At 26.7% G+C, this 25435-nt stretch overlaps 1 protein-coding gene across 1 annotated transcript; it reads right to left on the bottom strand.

Moving 5' to 3' along the window:
* Window positions 1-635: 635 nt before the first annotated feature.
* Window positions 636-3617, bottom strand: LOC130801312 (aquaporin TIP1-2-like). Its single transcript, XM_057665134.1, has 3 exons — window positions 3396-3617; window positions 1901-2151; window positions 636-1230 (listed from the first exon to the last, which is right to left on the bottom strand). Exons 1-3 carry the CDS (start codon window positions 3526-3528, stop codon window positions 853-855), a joined length of 762 nt encoding a protein of 253 aa, XP_057521117.1. The 5' UTR covers window positions 3529-3617; the 3' UTR covers window positions 636-852.
* Between the last annotated feature and the right edge of the window lie 21818 nt (window positions 3618-25435).

Here is a 25435-nt window from a genome sequence, read left to right as displayed (position 1 = left end):
CTCTTGACTAAATTTTTTACCATTTCTTTCAATTCGCTGTTAGTAAGTGCGAGTATACACGAAGCCTAGGTTTGAAGGTAAGGACGCTTATTTTGGAAATAAAGTTTAAACAAAGCTTATTTTTTGAATAAAGTTGTTAAATAATCTTATTTTTTTTCAAATTTTCTGCTAAGTAAATAACTTAAATCCTATTTGCACATTTGCATTTGAGCTTGTTAGATTTTCATTCAAAAAAGAAAACCATGTTAAATTAGAGAAAAGTGTACTAATAATACTACAAATTATTCATGATTAATTAATAGTTTGAATATATTGTAGTAAAATTAGTAAAAGATTTGATTATTCTGTGATTTTTTGTAATTTAAAACATCATTTTTTGAGTAAAACATTATTGTATAACTTTAAAACAATACTCATTTAAAACATTATTGTATTAGAAAATTTATACAATGAAATTATATATATATATATATATATATATATATATATATATATATATATATATATATATATATATATTAAAGCTGATTAAGTAAAACAAAAATATTATAAATTTATTAATATTCTAAAAGTAATATAAAAATATATAACTTTAAATGGGATTAATTGACCCATAATCTTAAATGAGTCTCCCATCACTAATTTAAACTAAAAAGCACTATTACAATCTCCACAATCATGGATACACTTGAAGAAAGCACAGGAATATATATATATATATATATATATACATATATATATATATATATATTTATATATATATAACTTCAAATTTCCTTAAAAGGGGAAAGTGGGACCACCCCTTTGTAATAATTACTAGCTTTATTGGCTCCCAACATGAATAATTTTGATCTAAAAATCAGTGGAGAGTGGCTGGTGTGTATAAGCAGCATCACCAATGAAAATGTGATCATAGATAATAGCAGCAAGAGCAGCTCCAATGAATGGGCCCAGCCAATAAACCCAGTGATGAGCCCAAGTCCAGCTAACAACAGCAGGCCCAAATGTGACTGCTGGGTTCATCGACGCCCCGTCGAATGCACCACCAGCTAAGATGTTTGCACCAACTATGAACCCAATTGCAATTGGGGCTATAGTGCCCAAATTGCCTTTCTTTGGATCAACTGCTAAGGCGTAGACGGTGTAGACTAGTCCAAATGTCATCACAATCTCAAGTACAACTGCATTCCATGAACTCACTCCGGGTGATAGTGCGAATGCTGTTACTTCCTGCATTACAAGACAGTTTCGCCGTGAAATGCACTTTATATATAGTCTTAATAGCCCAACTAATATAATTATTAGCATGTGCACTATTTAGGTCGACTAACTGAAGGATGGTCTCTCACAAAAGTAACCTTTTATAAATAGTTTATGTTTCAAGCCTCAGGCCTTATCAATAGAATTAACGAGAAGAGTAATTTATGAGTTACAGCCTTAAAATTTAGGCCTTTTACGAATTATAGATTTAATTTTATTTTTTTTCGAATATAAGTCACCAAATTATCAATGTCTACAGCAGTCAGGCAAAATCACACGATTCCAACTACTTAACTTAAAATTTTGAAACTAAATTGGTTGGAATTCTGTGATTTGGCCTAAAAGTTATAAATATTGATATTTCGGTGGTTGTAATTCGCAAATAATCTAAACTTTAAGACTGTAACTCAAAAATAATTTTAAAGCATTACAACCACCAAATTATCAATGTCTACAACATTTTGGCAAATTAAAGAATTCCGACTACTTAATCTGAAATTCTGACCACTAAAACGGTCGGAACCGTGTGATATAGCCTGAAAGCTGTAGAATATTAATACATTGGTGGCTGTAATTCGCATATGATCTAAACTTTAAGGTTATAACTCGTAAATAATTATAATGAGAAAAATATTAGTACCATGCCACCGGTAGCGAATTGGAGAAGGAAGCAAGCAACAACAGAGGCAAGTAATTGGGCGATCCAATATAAAGTGGCACGGATAAAAGTAATGTGACCACCAAGAAAGGCACCAAAGGTGACAGCAGGATTAACATGTCCTCCAGAAATGTTGGCACCAACTGCAACTGCAACTATCAGTCCAAATGCGTGTGATAATGATGCTGCTATTACTCCTGATGATGGTGTTATTCCACTGTCTTTCAATCTGCCTTAACTCAACACAATACAACGCGATACATTTTGTCAAACCAATCAATTAAACACCACACTTTGGAACAAAAAACACTACGTTTGGTTGTTGGTATTAATCGGTGTGAATGGTAATGAAAAGTTTGTATAATTTTGATAGGAAAAACTCTCGACAAATTTAATGTTCATGTTTGTTCTACGACAATTATCACATTTCCTACGCAAAATTCATTCTAATACATTCCAATATTCTATCACTGTAGAAATGACGTATTTGGAGGTCCTACCTTATAAAAAACAAAAAAATAAGAAGGGTTATGACATTTTTCTCTTAAACATGTTCAACGGTTTTTATAATTTTTCTTATGGTATGTTTGGCAACTTGGAATTCATTTTCAAATGTTAAATTGGCCAAATACTATGTTTGGTAAATCTTGAATTCAAAAATATAAAATTGGGTCAATTCCATAGAATTCCAACAACATTGTAAAATAGGTCAAATATCAAAATTTGCAAATTTCATGTGTATAGGTGTCATTTACAATTCTTAAATTTAAATACCAAATTTAAATTCCCTGTTTTCAAATGAATTCTATGTTTTCAAACACTACCTTAAGAAATTCAATACCCCTAATTTTTAATTCATGGTAGGCCCTTCAAGTGTCCACAACTAACGTTGAGCATATTCAACCTTCTAACCCTATCTATGACATGCTTTGACTGCTAACTACTTATTTGGTTGTTGATACTAAAACGTGGTAATAGAAATGACTTGAATTGTAATTTTTTATAAAATGCATCATGTCATTCTCAAGGTAATGAACTTTGATCATAAAAACATTTTTTTTTCACGATTTTTCATTACCACATAATACCATCTTTTTAAATGGTAATGCATTGAAATGAATTTTGTGATGAAAATGAGATGATTGAAGAACAAGCAAAACCGATAAAATTGTGAAGAGACTTTTTTACCAAAATCACGCTAACTTTACATTATCCTTCTCACCATTTAATACCAACTACCAAACATGCCGTAAAAATGATAAGTCAACTTGAACAATGATACATAAACATAGTGCAAAAATAAGGCCGCATCACCGTATCGCAGTCATATTGTAAAGGTTTTTGAGTTTACTGCGACCGAAATATAAGCACATTAACCGCAAAATCATTAGTATTGACCGTGAAATCCGTTCACAACCGTTACGGAAACTGTATTTTGCAATATGTATATGAATGCCATAAGACATAGTTTACTTACTGAAAGCCATCCCGGAACCTTGTCCAGCGAAAACGAATATAAGCATAGAGAAGAACTCAGCAACGGCAGCTCTAAGAGCATCTGGATGCCTTGCTTCTCCGGGATTTCCCACTGCTATTTTGTATATAGGCATCTTTTTTTTCTTATACTTTATTATAGTTGGTCTTTGTTTAATTTTTTTTTTCTTTTATTTTCTCCACAATATAAACATTTATGTCATAAATTTTTATCACCAAATATAAACATTAAATTAAATCAATTTATATTGTAGGATGCAAAATAATTAGGCTTAAAAGTTGGGCCATGTATGGCTTTGATTTTGTCAAATCATCATAATTGACAAAGATGATATTTAACCCAAGGATTAAAGCCATCCATTCATTACTATTTGTGGTAAATTTTATCTTGCCCTCAAACAAACTAAAACATACTAAAATAAGCCATATAAGATTATAAGTCACCAATATATTTTAACATGCATTAGCTTGAACATCCTTGTCGATAACCTTTTTCCTAATAAAAGAATATACTAAAATAAGCCATATAAGTTACAAATTTTCATGTTTTACACTAATATGCTTCTTATATATAGGGGTAGGATCTCGTAATAAGTATTAAGTCGGTGAAAACGTGAATATAGGAAGAAAATAGTACATATGATCTTAAAGGGGTACATACAAGGATTGCGGGGTGGACGTGTTTTGCTGTTAAAATAAGATAAGGTATCTACGAAAATGTCATTAATACATGTGATATATCCCTATAACCTGATATGTAATCCCCGTTTTCAGTTTTTATCGACATATGATCATATTCTCATAAATACTTAAATATGTTTCCTCCTATTCGTATATGATTGGAATTTGGAGGGTATTAACCAAATCTGAAATGCTACAAGATTAGGGCCTAAATGTTGAGGCTTTATCCCTAAATAAACGCATAAGAACAATGGTAGGAAGACTCTTGAGTCTTGATCAAGGAACAACTTAGTTAACGAACTAGGAATGAAGACAATAGGAAATAAGTACAATAATAAACAAAGACACAATCTTTTACAAGGTTCATCCAATTTGGACTATATCCTCGGTGGTGACTCGCTTTGATCAACGAAAGATCTAATTACAATTTTTGTACATGAAAAGACAAAATAACAATAAATATAATATATAAGGGCATTACTATTTGTCGCCACTTTTTTATTGTGTCGTCCCACTAAATTTTTCAAGAACTTCTAGTTTATTGTTAATTATCTCTTTAAATCTCACAAACAAATACTTATTTAGCGTAAATAAAGGTACTTTAAATGATATTAATTGGTCACTTATGGAAACTAATTTAATTAAAAATAAAGGTACTTTCTGCCTTTTAGATAGCACCATTTGACTTAAATATGTAAAAGTTTTTTGAGTTAAATAGTGTTATTCCAGAGGGCAGAAGGATTAATACTCCCTCCTATTCATCTTAAATATCTCATTTTCTTATTTGGTCAAGTCATCTTAAATGTCTCATTTTTATTTTGGGTATGCTAACTTTACCAATTTATCCTTACTAAACTTAACTTTTTCACACTTTTACACCTACTAACCCCATTTTACCTCTTAAATTTTAAAAACACTACACTTTTTTCTTTTACTTGTGGTCTCATTTGACCACCTAAAAAATAGTGAAAAATCAAATAGGACACATTGGGTGAATAGAAGGGAGTATAAAACATTATATTCATAAGATATGTTTTGAGGTAATATTTCTATTACCAAAATATATCATACACTAACACACCAGATTACAAAGCATGGTTTTCACTTCTTCACAAACAAGTAGTCAATTAGTTTATATATCTTTAGATTAAACTAAAGATATTGCATTTTTGAACATAATGCCAATGAACAAAGAAACAGCACATTCGATCGAACATGCAAATTAATACAGAATTACACGATTCTAAGTTTCATTTTATTTTATTACATAAAAATTAGAATCATTTAATACATAAAAACCATAAAGTTTGAAACTTTTTTTTAAAATTTATTTTTTTTTTAATTATAGCGGCTGTTGTTCAAAAAGTGTAAGCATTATACTAAAGTTGCTGGATCGGACTCTGGTGGCTTTGATCGAAGATGAGTTGTTGACTTGAAATTTACCTTTGATTTTCGATAATTTACTTTAAAAATTTTTTGTCTTTTTAAAATCAATTTCTTATTTATTTTTAGGTTATTTTTAAAACTACTTTTAAAATTACCTATTTTAAAAAAGTCAATCCAATAGATAAAAATAATAATTATTTATTTTTAATATTATATTGATATATTGAAAGGAACGAGTATATAAAAGTAGATCTGGTTGTGAAATTATATGGGCTTTCTACACGCTACATCAGCTATGATAATCTGTTTATACATGGTATTTGGACTTGTTTAGTTCTCGTTATGTGTAACTAGTATCCGATAATATGGCCCGAGATTGTGATAGTGGCCCAAGAGACAGAAACTTTTACTTTGATTCAAATACTATAATCTATCATCTATGCAACATTTTATTAGCTACTCTTCTATGAGACCATTTTACTGTAAAAAAAAATCCATGTAAAAAATCAATTATTAAAAAATATTAAAAAATAATGAAAATTGAATTTTCACTTGTACATGAAGTAGTTTTTCTTTAATAGTTTGGGGCTTTGGGCTAATCCAATTAAAATTGTCTCATAATGAGACATCCCGAAATACAACTCTATCCAGATAAGTTTTAATTTGATTTTTGCTTTTTTTTTTTTAAGTCTACTTCGTACATATGAAATTTTTTTTAAGTATGCAACATTTGAATAGCACAGTAACTAATTATTTTATCTATTGATCTTGCCTTATATTTTCTTATTTATTTAAAAGAAAAAAAAATCTGACCAATTAAAATCTTGTTTAAGTAACAAGGAATGTTAAATGTTATAATGATACTTTATTAATTATTTGGTGTTAAAACGGTCTGAATTCGATCTTGGACTTGGGCCAATCATTAATTAATGTGTCAAGATTAGGGTTTATTGAATCTATATCTGACCCTTATATATGGAATTTTAATGAGTCGGATTTTAAATGGCATTTGTATTTATAAAAATAAAACGAACTATAAGCAGGTTCTATAGAGGTGTTAAATATGTCTATATTATTTTATTTGTTTCTTGAATAACGATAGATTACTATAGATTATAATTTTTAATAGGAATTAAACTTGATAAAGCAAGTAACTAAGTTTTAAGATATTTTGCTCAGTCTGACGTACTTATTTCAATGGAAATTCAATAGAATATAATTATAAAAAGACTGGGCCTAAAAGAGCCAACCTATTTGAGGCTGTTTCAATTTTATTTGAGCTTAAATCTACTCTTATTCGAAGCATTGCATAATGTAATGGGAATGCATGACATTGCAACCAAAACTAAACTTCAACGTCATGGTTGACGACTTAACGTAGTGTGCAACTGTGCATGTATGATGTCTATCAAGATGTTATTGTGCTCTTTAAGAAGTTGTTACGGTAAATTATTATTTAGAACTTCACAAATTGACTAATGGTTGGATTGAGTGTTTTGTTTGACCTAACTGGGGAAACAAATTCATAGTGCATTAATTGGAATTAGTACTACTATGTAAATATATATTTATATTTGTCAAGGCCTCAAGGGGGATACTACTACTTAACCTAACCAAGAAATAAGTTTCCAATTAACCATCATTTGTCAAACAGATTTGTAAAATGTATCAAACTATCTGTAATTATAATCGATGAATTGATTGACATATCTAACATATTATGTTGGGTCTTTTGTCATTGAAAATTGGACCAATCTATTATGTTATGAGCTTAGTTTTTTTTATCTATCCATGGGTTAATAAGTATACCAATAATAAATATATTTTATTTATAATTTATAGTAGTAGATGGTCAATTAAATTTATTTCAAGCATATTTGATCTTGGGACCATGCTAATATACATAACAAGGAATTAGCTCGACCCAATTTCTCTTGAAATTGAAGTCTAAAGTTTATCATTGATGGAAAACCAGTATTTTCTTGGGTTTTAACTTTTAAGTACTAGAATTTGACAATTGAGACAAAGCTAGGGTCAAATTTTTGTTACCACCTTGCACACAAAATCTTACATAAGACCGTCTTTTATAAAGACGATTTTTAAAACCTCAGTCTAAATTTTGATTTATGTTAATTTAAAAAAAAATTATTGCTGAAATCAAAGCGCTCGTGTTAAGTGGAATGTAAAGAGTCACATAATATATTTGGTATTAAAACAATATTTATTGGGTTTATAACAAAATACATTTGATATTATACCAGCATATATTTGGGGGTTATAAATTCAAATATATTATGTTATAACTCCAAATAAATTATGTTATAACTTCCAAATATATGTTGGTATAACACCAAATGTAATATGCAATAACCTCAAATAAATGTTGTTATAACCCAAATATATTATATGACTTTTCACATTCTAATTAATATAAATTAGATTTGGGTTGGCCTTTTAAGAGTCGTCTTTACAAAAGACGGTCTCTCTAGAGAGCAGCTGCGCTTGCATGCCTTTCAAGTAGGTGGGGCAAAAGTTGATCTAACCTGTTAACCTAATCTGAACCTAACTCAAAATAAGTGGGTTTTGGTGTTAAGACTTTTGACCCTATTAATTATATGGATCAATCCGACCCAATCTGTTAATTAAATAGGTTAGGTTTAGATCAACATTTTAAACCTGAAACAAATCTATATGACCCATTTAATTAAACGTGTTTCCGAGTTAAATTAATAAGTATAACCTAAACTTCATTTATTTAATATTTTCTTATTTTTCATAGTAAATAAAAAAAAACAACAAAAATACATAAAATTTAACATTGAAGCATAAAAAATCGATGTACTCAATGTTAAAAACCTTAAAATGAAAACAAAAAATTGTAAACAGATTAAGTGTTCGAAACCAGGTCGACCTGATCTGTTATAGGCTGGATCATGGTTGTGATTTTTAACCCAATTAACTAAATGGGTTGGATTTGGATCAAGAGTTTTCTAACCTGTTTATATATGATCCGAACCTGACATGTTCTGTATTACAATTTACAAGCCTACTTTCAAGTGGTAGGTTTCATCAATTTAATTTATTTTTACGTTAATATGTCCCGTCAAACATTAATCATCATAACTCAAATCTAATTAGTAATTATGTTATCACGTTATAAATTTCTTGTCTTTCTCCATTTATTTATGAAATGAGATTTATTAAAAGAAGGAAAAAAAAATTGAGGTTTTGATACTCTTAATCGAGTTTTCTTACCAATATTAGATATAAAAAGAATTTCTCGTTAAAACGTTCATGTGTATGTTTACGATGTCTAGTTTATACGTTCCACAAATAGATGTAGAAATTGACAATATAACTTACGAAAAATTGATATTAATAATTTTACATTTTATCCATCCGCTTTGAATTATGTGTCATTTTGATTATTTTTTAATAAATCAACATTTACCCTTAGTTTAGTACTAATTTTATTTTATAATAATTTAATATTTGCCTTTAGTTTGCTATATCAGCATTTCCTATTAATATGCTGACAGTATACTAAGGACAAAGGTTGATTTATTAAAAAATAATCTAGAGTTGGAATTATTCACGATAGATGGGTGAAAGTTGTATTATCAATATCAATTTTTCGTATAACTTAAACCTATCAATATACTGACAGTAAAATAAGGACAAAGATTGGTTTATTAAAAATAATCTAAAATTGTATTTATTCACAACAAATAAGTAAAAAGTTAAATTATTAATAATTATTTTTTCCATAACTTAAACCTATCTTATAAAATGATGTTTAAAATTGCACTATGTATTAAAATGTTCAAATATTTGAAAATCTATGATTAAAATGAGAGGGATGTGAAGGTGAAAGAGGAATAGGCCAAACTCCGATCTAAAGCATCTCTATCCTAACATTTATGCATGTCAACGTATATCCAAAATCTATGGAGGACCACTGCTTCAATGCTTTCATTTTGTTTCATTTACCAAAGATCTGACCAATAATATTTGTAGAAATTGACAATACAAACACAAAAAAACACACAAAATTTTAACATAAAGTAAATATTTTGAGACATTATTTTAGATTCACATGTTATATTATAGTTTATGTGAACTGGAGAAAAGGTCCAAGTTACTAATGTGACAACCTATTTCGTACCTCTAATTTTGTCTATTTTATATAATTGTTCCACTTATTTATCGAAACTTTTCATAAAATATTAATTTCTCTGATTATCATATTTTTAAATTTTTAAATTTTTTTATCTCTAAATTACTCGTATGCTTTCTTAATAAGCATTAAAGAGAAACTGAGTTGTTTTTAAGAAAAGGTAAATATTTGGTAATAAATGAAGAGGAATTGAATTGTATGAATGATATCAGAGGAGCTTTAACTAGAATGTATCATCATCATCATATCCAGTGTATTCCATTCATAAGAACTATAATCAGAGTCTATGGAGGTAAGAAAAGTGGCAACGCATATTTATAAAAGAGTGTGTTGTCAAAGAGTCTTTCGACTCGAGAAAACTGCACACATAAATCCTAAAAAAAAGCCAATAGCTAAAAACCTAAAAAAAAGAAAATACATATAAATAAATAAATAAAAATAACTAGCTAAAAATGAATAAAAGAATGCTATGTAAAAAAAAAAAGCAAAGAAACAAGAACAACTGGTAACCGAAAGAGTATTAGTAGTCTAAGACATGAATAAGGCGTCTTCAACTAACCTTATCCCTGGTCAAGTCCTCAGATAGTTAGCCAGAATGTATAAAGGACATTAAAAAAATATTTGATATATTTGTAAAAAATAGAATTAATACAAAATAAAAATGACAATAAAAATGAAAAATAATACTAAATATGAGACGGATACAGTAAATATGATATCGAAAGGATAATGTACCAAAATCAAGGAAGCATAATACAGAGATGGATCACTGATTTCTTAGCAAAAATATGAAATTTGTCTCCATCTCTAACTCTTAACATTGATTATTTAATTTCTTGATGCGAAATATGTCATGTCTCTCTTATCTCACTTATTGCGAAAAGGAGTCATTCAATGCCCACTTTCTGCTCTTCACAACTTGATATCTCTACTTGTAAGAGTGTTTGATTATTATGGGTATACTTCATATGTTTGGTAAATAAATTTTTAATTTATAAATTTCAAAATTAAAAGATATTCATTACTCTAATTTTTAAGAAAATTGTTAGAGTAGTATATTATACAAAAATTAAGGACTAAAATTATTTAAATTGTATAGATGATTTAAAGAATGTTGTTGAAATGTATGAATGAAAGGGAGTGTGATTTTATAAATTTTAAAATCACAAAGTTTGAGAAATAATCTTTGAATTTTCGACTTTAACTACTTTTAAAGTAATGGTAAAATAGGTTCAATTCAAAAATTAAATTTCATTGATTTGTCAAATATTAAATCACTCTAAAAAAATGGCACAATTTCGACTAAAAATTTCCGACTAATAGAAACAGTCGGAAATTTCTGACTGATTTTCCGACTGACAGGCGTTAGTCAAAATTTCCGAATAAATTGCTACTGAATTACTTTTTGGTCATAATTTTAAATTAAAAAACAAAAAGAAATTTATCAATATTTTTTTTCCAACTGAATTTTAGTCAGTAAATTACTGACCATTTTCCGACTAAATTTCGGTCGGAATTTATGCATAAACATGATTTTACTTTTGGATAATTCAGCATTTAGACATTATATTATAATTAATACTTCTATAAGGATATAAGTTTATAAATGTATGCAATATTTTTTGTCGTAATTTTAAATTAAAAAAAAGAAATTTATCATTATTTTTTTCTACTAATTTCCGACTGCAATTAAAATTTTTCTGACTATTTTTGCATTAACTAACAAATTTTAGTTGACCAAATTTATTTTTAGTTATTTTATTCAAATATATTTGTTCAAATAATAATTATGTTCAACTTATTTTTAGTAATTTTGTTCAACAAATTATGTTCAACTAATACAATACTAATATTACGTTAATACGAGTAATAATATACTAATACATCTAATATGACTAATAATATAATAATAATACACTAATACAACTAATGATAATAATAATACAATTAGTTACATACTAAATAACTAATAAAGTACTAATAATGCACTAATACGAATAATTAATAATATACTTATACAACTATACTTCCTCCATTCAACAATACTTGCTATATTTAATACACTAAAATGACTAATAATAATAATAATAATAATAATAATAATAATAATAATAATAATGCACTAGTACGAGTAATAATATACTAACACGACAAATAATATACTAACATAGCTAATATACTAACGATGCAACTAATATGAGTAATATTACACTACGACTAATAATATACTAATACTACACTAATATGACTAATTATGCATTAATACAAATAACAATATACGACTAATAATATATATAAATATATATATATATATATATATATATATATATATATATATATATATATATATATATATATATATATATATATATATATATATAATCGAATAAGAAGGATAATAAGGATATTTTTTGTCACTGTATATATAGTAATACAAATACTACACTAACATGACTAATACGAATAATTACATACTAATACTACACTAAGACGACTAATCATACTAATACTATTAACAATACACTAATACGACTAATTATATACTAATACAATTAATATTATACTAATGATATATTAATACGACTAATAATGCACCAATAATAATAATAATAATAATAATAATAATAATAATAATATATTAATACAACTAATAATATATTAAATACAAATAATAATACTAATAATAATACACAAATACGACTAATAATATATTTATAATACATTAATACGACTAACAATACATTAATGCGACTACTTATATATTAATAAACTAATAATACACTGATACTATTAAAAATAATAAAACACTAATACAACTAATTACATACTAATAATATATTAGTACTACACTAATATGACTTTTTTTTGAGTAAACACTAATACGACTAATAATGCACTTATACGACTAATACGACTAAATAACTAATAAAGTACTAATAATGCACTAATACGAGTAGTAATATACTTATACAACTAATAATAATATAATAATACACAAATACAACTAATACGAGTAATAATATATTATACCAACTAATAATATACTAATACAACTAATAATAATACTAATACTACACTAATACGACTAATACTACACTAATAGAACTAATAATAAATTAATACTAATACGACTAATATTATGCTTATACAACTAATATTATACTGATGATACGCTAAAACAGGTTATACTAATGATATACTATACAACTAATATTAAACTAATAATGCACCAATACGATGATAATAATAATAATAATACACTAAGTAATAGGTGTGTTATGTTATAAGTTCAATAACATAGCTTCCAAGGCATTTGTGTATAAAGCAGGTGATGGCCACCACATGGGTATGATGTGGCACATCCCTTTCATCCATTTTTTTTCCCTGACCAATCAAGTAGTCGGAAAACTAGTCGAAAATTTTTAAAAAGCTTTTTTCCTATTATTTTGGGATAAATTCTGAAATAGTATTTTCCGACTAATTTTTGACTATTTATTAGTAGGAAATTAGTCGGAAATTTCCTACTATTTTCTGACTAACTTATTAGTCAAAATTTTCGATTAATTTTGCGACTGTTTTCCTACTAAAATGAATTTCCGATCATTCTGATCTGACTACCCGAAAACAATCGGAATTCAGTCAATATAGAGCTATACCGACTAATTTCCGACTGTTTTGGATAGTCGGAAATTTGTCTTTTTTTGTAGTGAATTTGAACCAGTTTTAAATTTTCAAATGAAATCATTATTTTCAAACATATTATTAAAGGGTTTGTTAAATCAAAAGGGAGAATGGAAAAAAAAAAGTGTAACAATCTTGACGTACAGAGGAAATAAAACATAAAGCTTCTCTCTCTAAAATTTTCGCTCCTTTTTCACTCATAGATAAACCTGTAGAAACAAAGAGTATTGTCAAGAACCAATTCAACAAAAAACTTAAGTTAATCGTTGAGGCCACAGAATATGTTATATTTATTGAACCACGCCCCCTCTCACGAGAACCCTTTAGAATAAAAGTGTGAATGCAGCCCAAGCCTTCTTCATATCGGGAGCTAAATATTCCACTTTAAATGAGGGAAGATTGAGATTTGAACTCGTGAACTTTTGTCACATCGACCACTAATAACATGTCAACAAACCAACTCAATCAAAAATTTTAGTTGATTGTTGAGGGCCTCGGATATCTAACAAGAATAATTTACATAGTCTCAATTATTATTATCTATTGTAATTGAGAGCCTATGTTAATGTCTATTTAATGAATTCAAACATACTACCATTATTTATGGTGAAGTAGTAGTTGTATGAATATTTGGTCAAGGAAATAAATTCGAAGAGATTTATCAAGACAATAATAAAATAGAGAATGCAGGCAACTGTGACTATGTATAATCATACCAATTAATTGATTAATAAAAACTGAATCTATGCGCATAGCTAAGTGATGAAGAAATTGACCCCTCTGAACCCTGAAGTTTCGCTTTTAATAAAAGTATTTACTCTTTTTTTTAGTCATTTTATATCATTCATCATTCAGATGAAATTTTTTATATTATTATTTAAAAATAATATAAAATAAGTCGAATAGAACAATAATAATTAGTCAACAATACATTAATAAATAGAGATCTGATAAGGCAAGTATACTTGATACGAGAGCACAGTAAAAGTTAACTGTGACAAGAAAACATGCAACTACAATCTAAGCAATTAAACAAAAATAGTAGTGTAATACCACAACTTCTAATGAAACAACACAAGAGTATTACTAAACCAACCAATTCCTATACTTCAATGATTGTGAATGTGTAGGTTTAGGACTATTGGAAGCAATCATACAAGTATATGATATACTCTCGACTTCATACGATTTTTGCTATATTTTTTATTTTTGGTCCGTTCTATATATTTGTTATATTTTATTTTTTGTTGTGACCTACGTTTTTTTTAATTCGCATCTATATATTTAATTTATCTTTTCATTTCATCTACTTGTAAAATTATAACTTTACTTTTGTCAAACACCTATTAAAGATCGAAATTCACCCTCTATAGAAAGGGCTCGTTTCTTTTATTTTGCTTATAATTCATAAAATGTCAAAAACGTCCCTGCAACGAAAAAAATTAAAAAAAATTAACAAGACCTATTACCCATTAAAAAATTATTCTTAAATTGTTGAAATTTGATCCACAAGAACAAAATTTTTTAAATCCACAAGAACCCATATACTCCTAATAGTAACAGTAAATATTTAAATCTCAAAATAGTAAATTAAAACATTGAGTTTAAAATTAGAAAGGAAAGTTTAAACCCCCAAATTGGTCAAAAGTGGGTAAAAAGTTACAAGGTAAAACCCAAAAGTTCCCAAAAAGATGAAACACTATTTTGGCTTAATCAAGAAACAAACCTATAAAGGGGATTAAATTTGAAGCACGAATTTTGGGGGTAGGGAAAAATGTTACCACGCCCAAAAAGAAAAGAAAAAGAAAATGGTACTCCACAATCCACATCTTAAATCCTAATCAAAAGAACAAACGCACTTCCAAGTTAATTTGTATGCGCAAATAGAATCTATAAGCGTGACACCAAAGGCTGGCAATTGGCAACCCTTCGCCCACCATACCCACAATTAGCCCACTTATTCCATAAAAACTTCATACCTAATCAACGATAAAAAAGTAGAGAACACTTTCAGTATCCTGCACAAGGCAGGTTCGGATGGAGGGTTTTCTTTTTCCTGAAAGATGGGGACAAATCATATTCGTTCCCCCATGGAGGAAGTAAAGAGAGATGCGCGCAGTCAAGAAACCCCTCAACTGATACCTGCACCCAGTAGGGGCCGAACCCCAAACCTTCTACTCCACATGCAGATGCTCAATCTATTGAGCCACAAGCACTTTTGGTATCCCGCTCATAAAAAACTATGATTAGGACCTAAAAGGGAAGGAACACGGTAAAACATACTCATAAAGAAGGACGCGGCCAAAGAGTCTCTCGACTCGAGAAAGATTATCGGAAAGAGATTTCTACATAATAAACACAAATTATAAATGAGACCGTCTGATCGTGAAACTATTTCTATTGGGCTGATCCATGTAAATTTATTCTATTAAAGTGATTATTAATAATTTTAAAGTGATCTCCTTAAAAAAATTAAAATAGATCAATTAATAAAATAAGTTAATTATATGACTCGTTTATTGGTGAGACGATCTCATACAAGACGAGCGGAATTTTATTATATTATTTATTTTTGAACTATCTTCCTATAATTCAACAAACTTAGCACATTCATTCAAATTAAATATTAAATATTATATTAAGCATAACTTAGGATATTGTTAATTATATGGCTAACAACTAAGCTTGATTTGTTTCATGCAATTCCATGTTTATGTTTATTATATACAAAAGAGAATCCTAGTGGCTACAACATAAATACGACATAGGGCTGCATGTGGTTAACTCTATTATTTATGTATCATCCATGCATTATGTCTAGTTTAGTATTTAACGTTGTCTCCTACATTATGATATACTCCCTCTTATTCACCTTAGAAGTTCCATTTGACTTTTCACGGATTTTAAGGAGAGTCAAAAGTGAGACCCTAAGGATAGGAAAGAGTGTGGTATTATGGGTTTTTTAATGTAAGGAAGGAAAATTAGTATGAGTAATGGAGGGTATAATTGAAAATAGGATAAAGTTACTAAGGGCATAAAAGTCGAAATCCCATACCAAAAATAGAAATGGGACAATTAAGATGACTTAACCATAAAAGAAAATGGGACACATAAGCTGAATAGGAGGGAGTATTTGATTAATTTACTATTCTTGCAATTTATAGGGTGGTTCAGAATAAGAACATCACTATTCCATAAGAATTTATTATAATGTGATAATCTTTACGTAACTAAGGTTTTGGAAAGAAAATAAAATCTATTGGAATATTTTAATAAGTATAATCCTTAATTCTTCCTAATATTCAATAAGAAAATTTTTGGTTTTTTATAAGATATTTAGAATAGCAAAAGATTACTTAATACGGAATTATTTTTCTTAATATCAAGTATAATTGTCTTTGTAATATTAAGGTAATATTATAAATGTCATTTAAAATATTATTACCAATTAAGAAAAAATCATTTTATCAAGTACATAATCTAAATGGCTAGTAGTTACTGTTTCGTTGATATAAAAAAATCAATTCATCATAATTAAGCTGAATCGAATGAAATCCAAATCAAATTAGCTATAATATATAAAAAAAATTTCTATAACTTTTATTAAGTTTTAATAATACAAGGTTAGTTAGAAGTTATTTAAAAAGTTGAAGCTTAAAACTATCATTAATATTTCCTGTAGAACATTTATGAACATTTATAAGGATATGTTAAGGATTTGACCTTTTATGGGATGGTGTGTGGTCAATCTCCTTCATTATACTGGTTAGTTCAAGTCCATCAATGAGTTGATCATGGTACAGATAATCCAACACTAAAAGAATTAATTTTACTCAATATATATATATATATATATATATATATATATATATATATATATATATATATATATATATATATATATATATATATATATATATATATATATCAAAAAGTATATTGTTAAGTTTGGCAAGGACTTGGAGTTATCAAATTATGTATCCTTCCATTCTACTATATTTGATAAATTTAGAAACAATTATCTCAACTAATTTGTTACTATTTTCAATTATCATCATCATACCCAATATATTCATCTGGGGAAATACAAAAGACAATAAATCACCATAATCGTATTAATGAAGGTCGAAAAATGTGGCCACAAAGTCCTTTACTCGAGAAAAATCTTCAACGGAAAATAAAAATCTTAGAATACACCATAGACAAAATCAAACAAAACAAAATAAGGCAAGAAAAGAATAAAGAATAACAACATAAACCAACGAAATATAAATAACAATCATAATTTTGTCTCTTTAATAATAGTTTTTTACCATAAAGTTTTTTCATATGGCAATAGCTATTGGGACAAAACTTCATCTATTCAGTGACTAAACAATCTACCACTAATAATCATCAATAAATAATAGAAATATTACAACAAAAACCTTTTACCACATAATCATCAATAAATAATAGAAATATTACAACAAAAACCTTTTACCACATAGGATTTAGTAACATTTAAAAACTATTACTGATTTATATTTTTAGTGTAATAATTATTAGTATTTATTTTAAATTCCACTATAAAATAATTTAGTGGCATTTCATTTGGCTTTTAGTGACATGTAATTATTACTATAGACTATAATGGCATTTATGAGAATTATCATAAGATCTTATGTTACGAAAAAGCTCTCGTATCATTTTTTTATGCTACTAAAAAGTCTAAAAAATGTCACGAAATGTTTAAATTCACTATATAAACCATTAAACAGTTAAAATATCGACATTTAAATTAAATATCACTAAACATATACCATTAAAAATATATTATGCTCTATGACTACCAACAAATAGATTTCATTTGTCAACTAATATTGAATGGGTAATCCACTTTGTCAACTAAATTTTATTCCATACCATATCCATTGAATAATTGTGCAAAATTCGCACTAAGTAGGGCTACGGGTGGTTAAATAGGTGAGTAGCTATTGAATCATGAAACAACGCATGTCGATGTGATTGTCGCATTGTGATTTAAATTGGGTTAATTTTTCAAAAATAAGGATTATATATACTTATTTTTAATAATGTTGATCAATGTTGTATGCGCAGCACTATAAGTGGAACACAAGCCCGCAAACACCACGGCACCGCTAAACGACGCTAAAATAGTTGTAAACTATGCAACACCTAGCTGTCCTTTTATAACAACTTTTCGACCAAGTTACTCACTATAATTACTTATACTGCCGGGGTGTTTGCACATTAGTTTATCGAGTAATTTTAGCTTATTTTAATATAAATTGAGGATTGATTGGTCAAACTAGCTAATGCTAGTATTTGTTAAATTAGCTAGTTCAAACAGCTTATTGATATAAATAAGCTGTTTTTGAACAAGCTGCTTATAGCAACGGGTTTAAAATCAGCTGGTCAAATCAGTTAATTAAATTAGCTGGTCAAATTAGCCACTATAATTAGCTATCAGCTACCAGCCATTTGCCAAACACTATTACATTTTCTCATTATTTTTTATCTACTATCTAATCTAATTTGATTTTACTAGTGACGGATCTATAATAATTAACATATAACTTAATTTTTTAATGTACTAAAATAATTAACATATAACTTAATTTACTTAAATAATTAATGTGTATCTATTTGATTTCTACAATTTTTTTTATTATAGCCATGTAAGTAATATATAAGATTATCTATGAAAAACTATTTCAAAATTGTTTTCTTTTCTTAATTTATTACAAAATTATTTTTATGAAAGTTAATTTTTTTACATAAATTATTAATATCTTATTTGAAAATAATCCATTGTAATTAAAAGATACTAGTACATAACTAAATTGATTGTATATGATAAAAAAATTAGTAAATAAGGTGTATTTTAAAATCTTTTGTAACTATTTAATTAAATAAATCTAATCAAAAAGATATGACATGATATGCTAAAAAATAATTGCCTAATAAGTACATGAAAAGAGTGGAAAAATTTTTATTGTAAAATCGACATGTGTCCTAATCATTTCTTCATTAGTATATTATATAGATTCGATATACTTTGCTTGTGTGTTTGAAAATTGATCACTTTGAGTTTTATGTTAATATTTTTCAATTTTTTTTATTTAATTCTATATAATTATATAATGTTGACTTTTTTCCAACTAATTAAAATTGAAAAACTTTTTTTTTATTCTATATGTAAGAAATACTTATGACATTTAAATTAAAAACTTACATATGGTAATTTAAATTTAATAACAAATATTTATATCAATGATAATGATCTATTAATAAATTCTTATCATGAAATAAATTGGACAATTTTTTTGATTCCAATATATCCCTTGTACTACTCTATCTCCTTAAATTAGCATCAAAGAAAATATGTTATTTCTAAGAAAAAGTATATAATAGTATCAAAAAGAAAATATGTTATTTTGAATTGTGTAGATAAAATTAAATAGAGTTATAATGTATAAATGAGATTAAAAAAAGTAATATATTCATTTTTAAGAATAAAATTATACAAAATGGGTGAAACAATTCACAAAGAAAATAAATTTATGTTTACATAGAAGAGTTTACCGTAAACCAACCGGCGAAGTGATTATGCTAAATGGGATGGTTTAAAAATCAAACAAATGGAGCGTTTTAAGAGGTTTATAAAGAGAAATTTTTAATAAATAATGGTTATTTGTGAGGTTAATAAATTACTCTTATGTGATATATAAGAGAAATTTTTGTTATTTTAATTTATTTTTTTTGGCTTTATTTATTTTAATATTATCGTTTTTGTATTTTAGTGATCTAAATCACGATTATTAATTATGAATTATTGGTCAATAAAACACTCTAAAGAAGCTCTATAATAAGTACTCCTATTACACAGTTTTCAGTGGTCAGCTTTAGAGTAGGACTTAGGAGTATTTTAAAAATGTTAAGATGCTTTGCTTGCCAGTTTCCATTCTCTTTCTATTCTTCTTTCCCCCACAATCCACATGTTATTCACTCCCCCAAACTCCCATAAAAATAGATTCTATGTAGGTTACTCTTCTCATTTCTAATGTCATTTCATTTTTACTTTTATTTTATTTTTCCTTCCCCACTAAATTTGTGTCATCATTTGCTCAAGAAACGAAGAAAAAAATAGTGTGAAAAACGTATAAATAAGATAAAAAAAATAACTTAAAAATATATGGATATGAATTAAAAAAAATTCATAGATTATGTTAAAATTAAAAATTGAATAAATTAAGTTAATAGAATTAAAAAGAAAAGTGTGATAAATTTTAAAAATTGATAAGAACTACTTGAATCACAGGATTGCCCATCTCTTAGTGATGTTTAGAATTGTAAGTTGTAATATTTAATTTAAGGCGCTAAAAAGATTGGATACCTTATTATAGGCCAAATATTTAAGAAATCATGAATTGATAATTTTAATCATCTTAAGTTAGACTAAATTTTTGTGCATAACTTATATAGGTTAAAGAAAAAGTATACAAAGGTAAAATTCCAAACAATGCCAAGAGGTAAATAGCAAAAAATTCATAAAAATAATCAATCATGAAAAAAAAAATTCTAAAGGGCAAAAATAAAAACACAAATCAATGCTAATTCAACTTAAAAAAATTATTTATGTTTCTGTAATTTAAATTGTCAGAATCTATATATTTCAGTGCACGTCTAATAATTAATTATAAATTTGATGTTAATAAATATTACCTTTTACAAACTAGACGTAATTAAGTAGATTTAGTCCAATTTTTAAAAATTAGTTAGGAACATGGTTTAAAAAGTTCCAACTGTTATTAAAAATACTTAAATTAGTGCTTTGATTACAAGGAAATGCAAAAGATAATAGAAGAATCGGTAGTTAGTTACAAGCAAGCTAAAAGTGGAAGCTCCTTTCTTCCTTTTAAGGGTAAAAACAAACGAGTTTACCTTTATTTGGTACCTTACCTACCGGCTAATATTATTAATCACCATATATGGACGGCCACAATTTTATTTTGTTTCTTCCATTCACTTTCTAATCTAGTACTTCATACAAGATAATCTTGCCATTAGAGTTATCTTGAAAAACTTAGGAGGCCTATATAAAATTTTTATTTTGCGTTTTATTTATAGTATATATTTATTTTATTTATAATATTAACATATTTTTTTTATTAATTTTTTAATCTACGAAAAATAAAGAGGGCTCTATACGGTCGATCACCTCATACACCCTCAAAGACCCCTCTGCATGCCATATGGCGTAGGTAATAACACACTATATTTTATACCCTAAATAAATCAGCACATATTATGATTTATAATATGAGAAAGATATATGATCACATAAAATCTTAAAATTACACATAATAATAATAATAATTTTTTATTTTAATGTTAATGGCTTCAATGAAGGATAGGGTTTGATGAGATTGGATATACACTTACTCTTGTTGAAAAAAACACTAATATAAATTGTTTTCGATTCACACTCTTGGTAGCAAATGTTTAAAGGTTTTATATATCAATATATAAATTTTTAAGTACTAAATACGAAAATATATTAATTACTTCCTCCTTTCTTATTTGTTTTTCTCATTTGGTAATTTCACAAAATTCTTTTCATTATGAATCTACACAATTAGAACATCTTTTTAGACAAAAAAATTCTTATTTATTTAAAACATTTTGCTAAAAGGGTATTAAATTTTTATTACAAGTTTAACCCTTAAAATTTTTACTTAATTTTTTCGTATTATAATGATACTTTTACCTTCATTATAACTATACATTCTCTTTTTAATTACTAAAATCTCTTTACTTTTATATTATAATTTTAAGTAAAAATAATCATTACTTATTTTGATTAATAATTATTCTTAATAAAATCTTACCACATATTTCTATTAAGTACAAATTATATTAAATTACAATGCAATCTAGTTCCCCCGGTTCCTAATAAAAACACATATATAATTTATGTTATTCCATTTGAAAATGGATGGGAAATACGAAAAAAATTTGACCCTTTGCATGCATTTTTTAGTATCGTAGCCTCGTTGGATCGTGGCTTTGATTAAACTATATGGAAAAGTCTTGCACAAGTAAACAATCTAAAACCTTTACCAATTAAGTTTTTATTTTTCCATAAAGTGTATAAAGACTTTCTAGTTTTTTTTTTGAAAGAAATGAAGATTACATTTATAAGTTATTTAAATGTGATGCATAAATGATAAATCATGCTTTTGAAAATTACTTAATTTAGAATATTTATAAAACCTTCAACATTATTTTGATTTTAATGGATTAGCATTCTCATGATGTCTTTAATTTTACCAAGATCCTTCACAATAAATGTTTGTTAAGAATCGGACAATTTTAGTTACACTATGTTTGGATGGAAGGAAATGAAGGGAAAAGAACGAAAAAGATTTGAAGGGTTGAGAGATCTCTTATTTGGATAACAAAATAAGAAAGAAGGGATTTAAAGGGATTGGCCGGATAAATTTGTTAAGATAATCTCCCTTCCTTTTCTTTTCCTTTCCTCATAAACAAACAAGAGTTGCATCATTTTCCTTTTCCTCCCCTTTCTTCACGTTCTTTTTATTAAATTTTAGACAAATTTTAAAATAATTATTGCGTCTCAATATTTAAATACACATAAAATTATAAAAATTATATAATAAAAAAGTACATATTAAGACAAATATAACAAGATTTTAGATGAATGTATTTTATCTTTTATATACTTTTAAAAACGTATATCAAATTTTTCTTTTTAAATGAAATATTTTAAATTGAAAAGAACGGTAAAAAAGGAACGAAGGGAGTACTAAATATTAATACCCCGTTTATTTGATGGCCTTTATTTATACTAATAACCTATTTTGTTCATGGTATCAAAGTATCAAACATTTGTAACGAGAATGCATTTTGGTCGAATTGATGATGTCATTCTTATAGTTGATAAAATTCTCGTACTCAAATATATTTTTCTATATAATTTTTCATTCGCATACTTGAGTGGTGATGGTTGAAATGGAATTTTGTGAAGATTTAAGGTTTTAACTTTTAATATGACAAATGAAGTCAAAGCAAGAAAATGAAGTTGATAAATGAAAAATTAGTAAAATTTAATTGTTATACAGGTGGAAGAATAGTTGCAAAGTAATAAAAAATGAAAGAAGCTCTTAATTTTGTAAGGTAAATATTTATCGCAGGGAGGGTAGAGGAATGTATTACCTTCATAATAGGGGAAATCATCTTCTTTTTCATTCATTAATTTATTTCATGTTCATTTTACCTTCTACACAACTATTTCAACTACATCAAATGCATCTTTATTTGCTTTTATCTCATTAATTTGACTTTATTTCTCCCCTTAAATATTTACACCCAATCCAAACATAGCCTTAACCTTATTAAATAATTTTTCAAACTAAATTACATTCATTGTATATATTCACTCTTTAATTAGTATTTCCGTACCCAAATGTAGTCCCATTGACTTTTGTTAAATGCGAAATTAAACCCCATAAGTACTTATACTCTTATTGAGATTTGTTTTTACAATTAACAAAAACTAAGGGGTTAATTTTGTCCTTTTCAATTTTGCCTTCATTTAGTTAAAGTGTATATAATTATATAATAGCTTAATTCTATTAAACTACCCATTTATAGAATAATCATTAAAGAGCGTGACCCCACCAATCAATATTATAAAGCAAAATAAAAGTTGGATTAAGACGTTTTTTTTAATTAATTAATTAATTTCGAATCGATTAATTCACTTTATTCAAGATTATGATTGCTAGAGCCCCCACAATATGGATTATGTCTGCATTATGTATAATATTTTTTGTTGGTGGATTATTAATAAGAAATGCGCTGGTGCATTTTTCTCTTCAATTAATTAAAAAATTATCATTACAGAAAAGTGAAACATATTTAAGTCTAAAGATTTAGCATGAAATCTGCATTGCAAAAAAATCCTATTATTTTTTAATATATTTTGAATAATTAAACTCTCGATTCCATGTTTAATATATTTTGACACTATAACAAAAATAATTTATATTTTTAGTGTTATAATTGTTAGTTTTTATTTTGAATTTCCATATAAAATAATTTAATTACACTTTATTTTCCTATAAAGGCGATCCAATAAAATAACATTAATACCACTGTCTATACCATTAGAATTTTAGTGACTCAATATATTCCACTAAAATTATATTATATATGTTGTAGCGTGAAGATATATCCTTAGGTTCAATTTCGTCAAATACATGTATTTTTGTTTGAATATAAATATACATAATAATGATTAATTAATGTGAACAATACATAGATAAAAATAAAATATAATAACATGAATTTTCAGCTTTCAAAATAAAATTTAATGGTCAAAATTTTGTAAGCTATAGCCAAATAATAATAATTGATAAAAGTGTAACCGACAAAAATGATAAATGTTAGTATGGTCACATGAAAAAATTAGGGATTTATGATGTATTTGTATATTTATATATAGTAGTAATTGCAAAAACAGGGTCCTCATATAAAGTATTAGCAATAGTTACAAATAGTTACAGTATACAGTACACAGGTTATAATAAGCCCGTGACATACCAATTATGAATATTTTGTTTTCATTACATATCTCAAACTCAAATAAATGTTAATTTGGAACTTACTTATCGTTGTTCCATTTTTATCATGGACCCCAACACATATACCAAATATAAACTTACGTGGCCACTAATAAATCTAAATACTAACCAACATGTATCACGTATAACGTATTTATACTTACCTCCTAAATATGGGAGTATAAATGCATTTTCTTTTTAATATTTACTTTTAAGTAGGTCATAGGAATATTGTTAGAAGCAATTTGCAACTTACATCTTTATTGTAGCTCTATTTGTATTTTGGATTAGTAATCAATGTTCACATTTTTGTAATGTTAATATGAGATAAAAATTTGATAAATTGATCCCTTGACATTGTATTAGAGTCAATATTATGGATGGTCAAGTCTGAATCTCATTCACTTCTCATTATTTGAATAGAATATTTAGCGTCAAATACGAGAA

The sequence above is a fragment of the Amaranthus tricolor genome, chromosome 15 (genome assembly GCF_026212465.1).
Source record: "Amaranthus tricolor cultivar Red isolate AtriRed21 chromosome 15, ASM2621246v1, whole genome shotgun sequence".
Classification (NCBI taxonomy): domain Eukaryota; kingdom Viridiplantae; phylum Streptophyta; class Magnoliopsida; order Caryophyllales; family Amaranthaceae; genus Amaranthus; species Amaranthus tricolor.
This window is presented reverse-complemented; position numbering and strand designations above follow the sequence as displayed.

What these genes read in the sequence shown, in the direction of transcription:
- LOC130801312 (XM_057665134.1), bottom strand. Translation starts at nt 3,528, where the DNA reads ATGCCTATATACAAAATAGCAGTGGGAAATCCCGGAGAAGCAAGGCAT. An exon ending in AGGTTCCGGGATGGCTTTCA is followed by an intron (nt 2,152 to 3,395) that starts GTAAGTAAACTA and finishes TGTTGAGTTAAG; the next exon opens with GCAGATTGAAAGACAGTGGA. An exon ending in AATTCGCTACCGGTGGCATG is followed by an intron (nt 1,231 to 1,900) that starts GTACTAATATTT and finishes CTTGTAATGCAG; the next exon opens with GAAGTAACAGCATTCGCACT.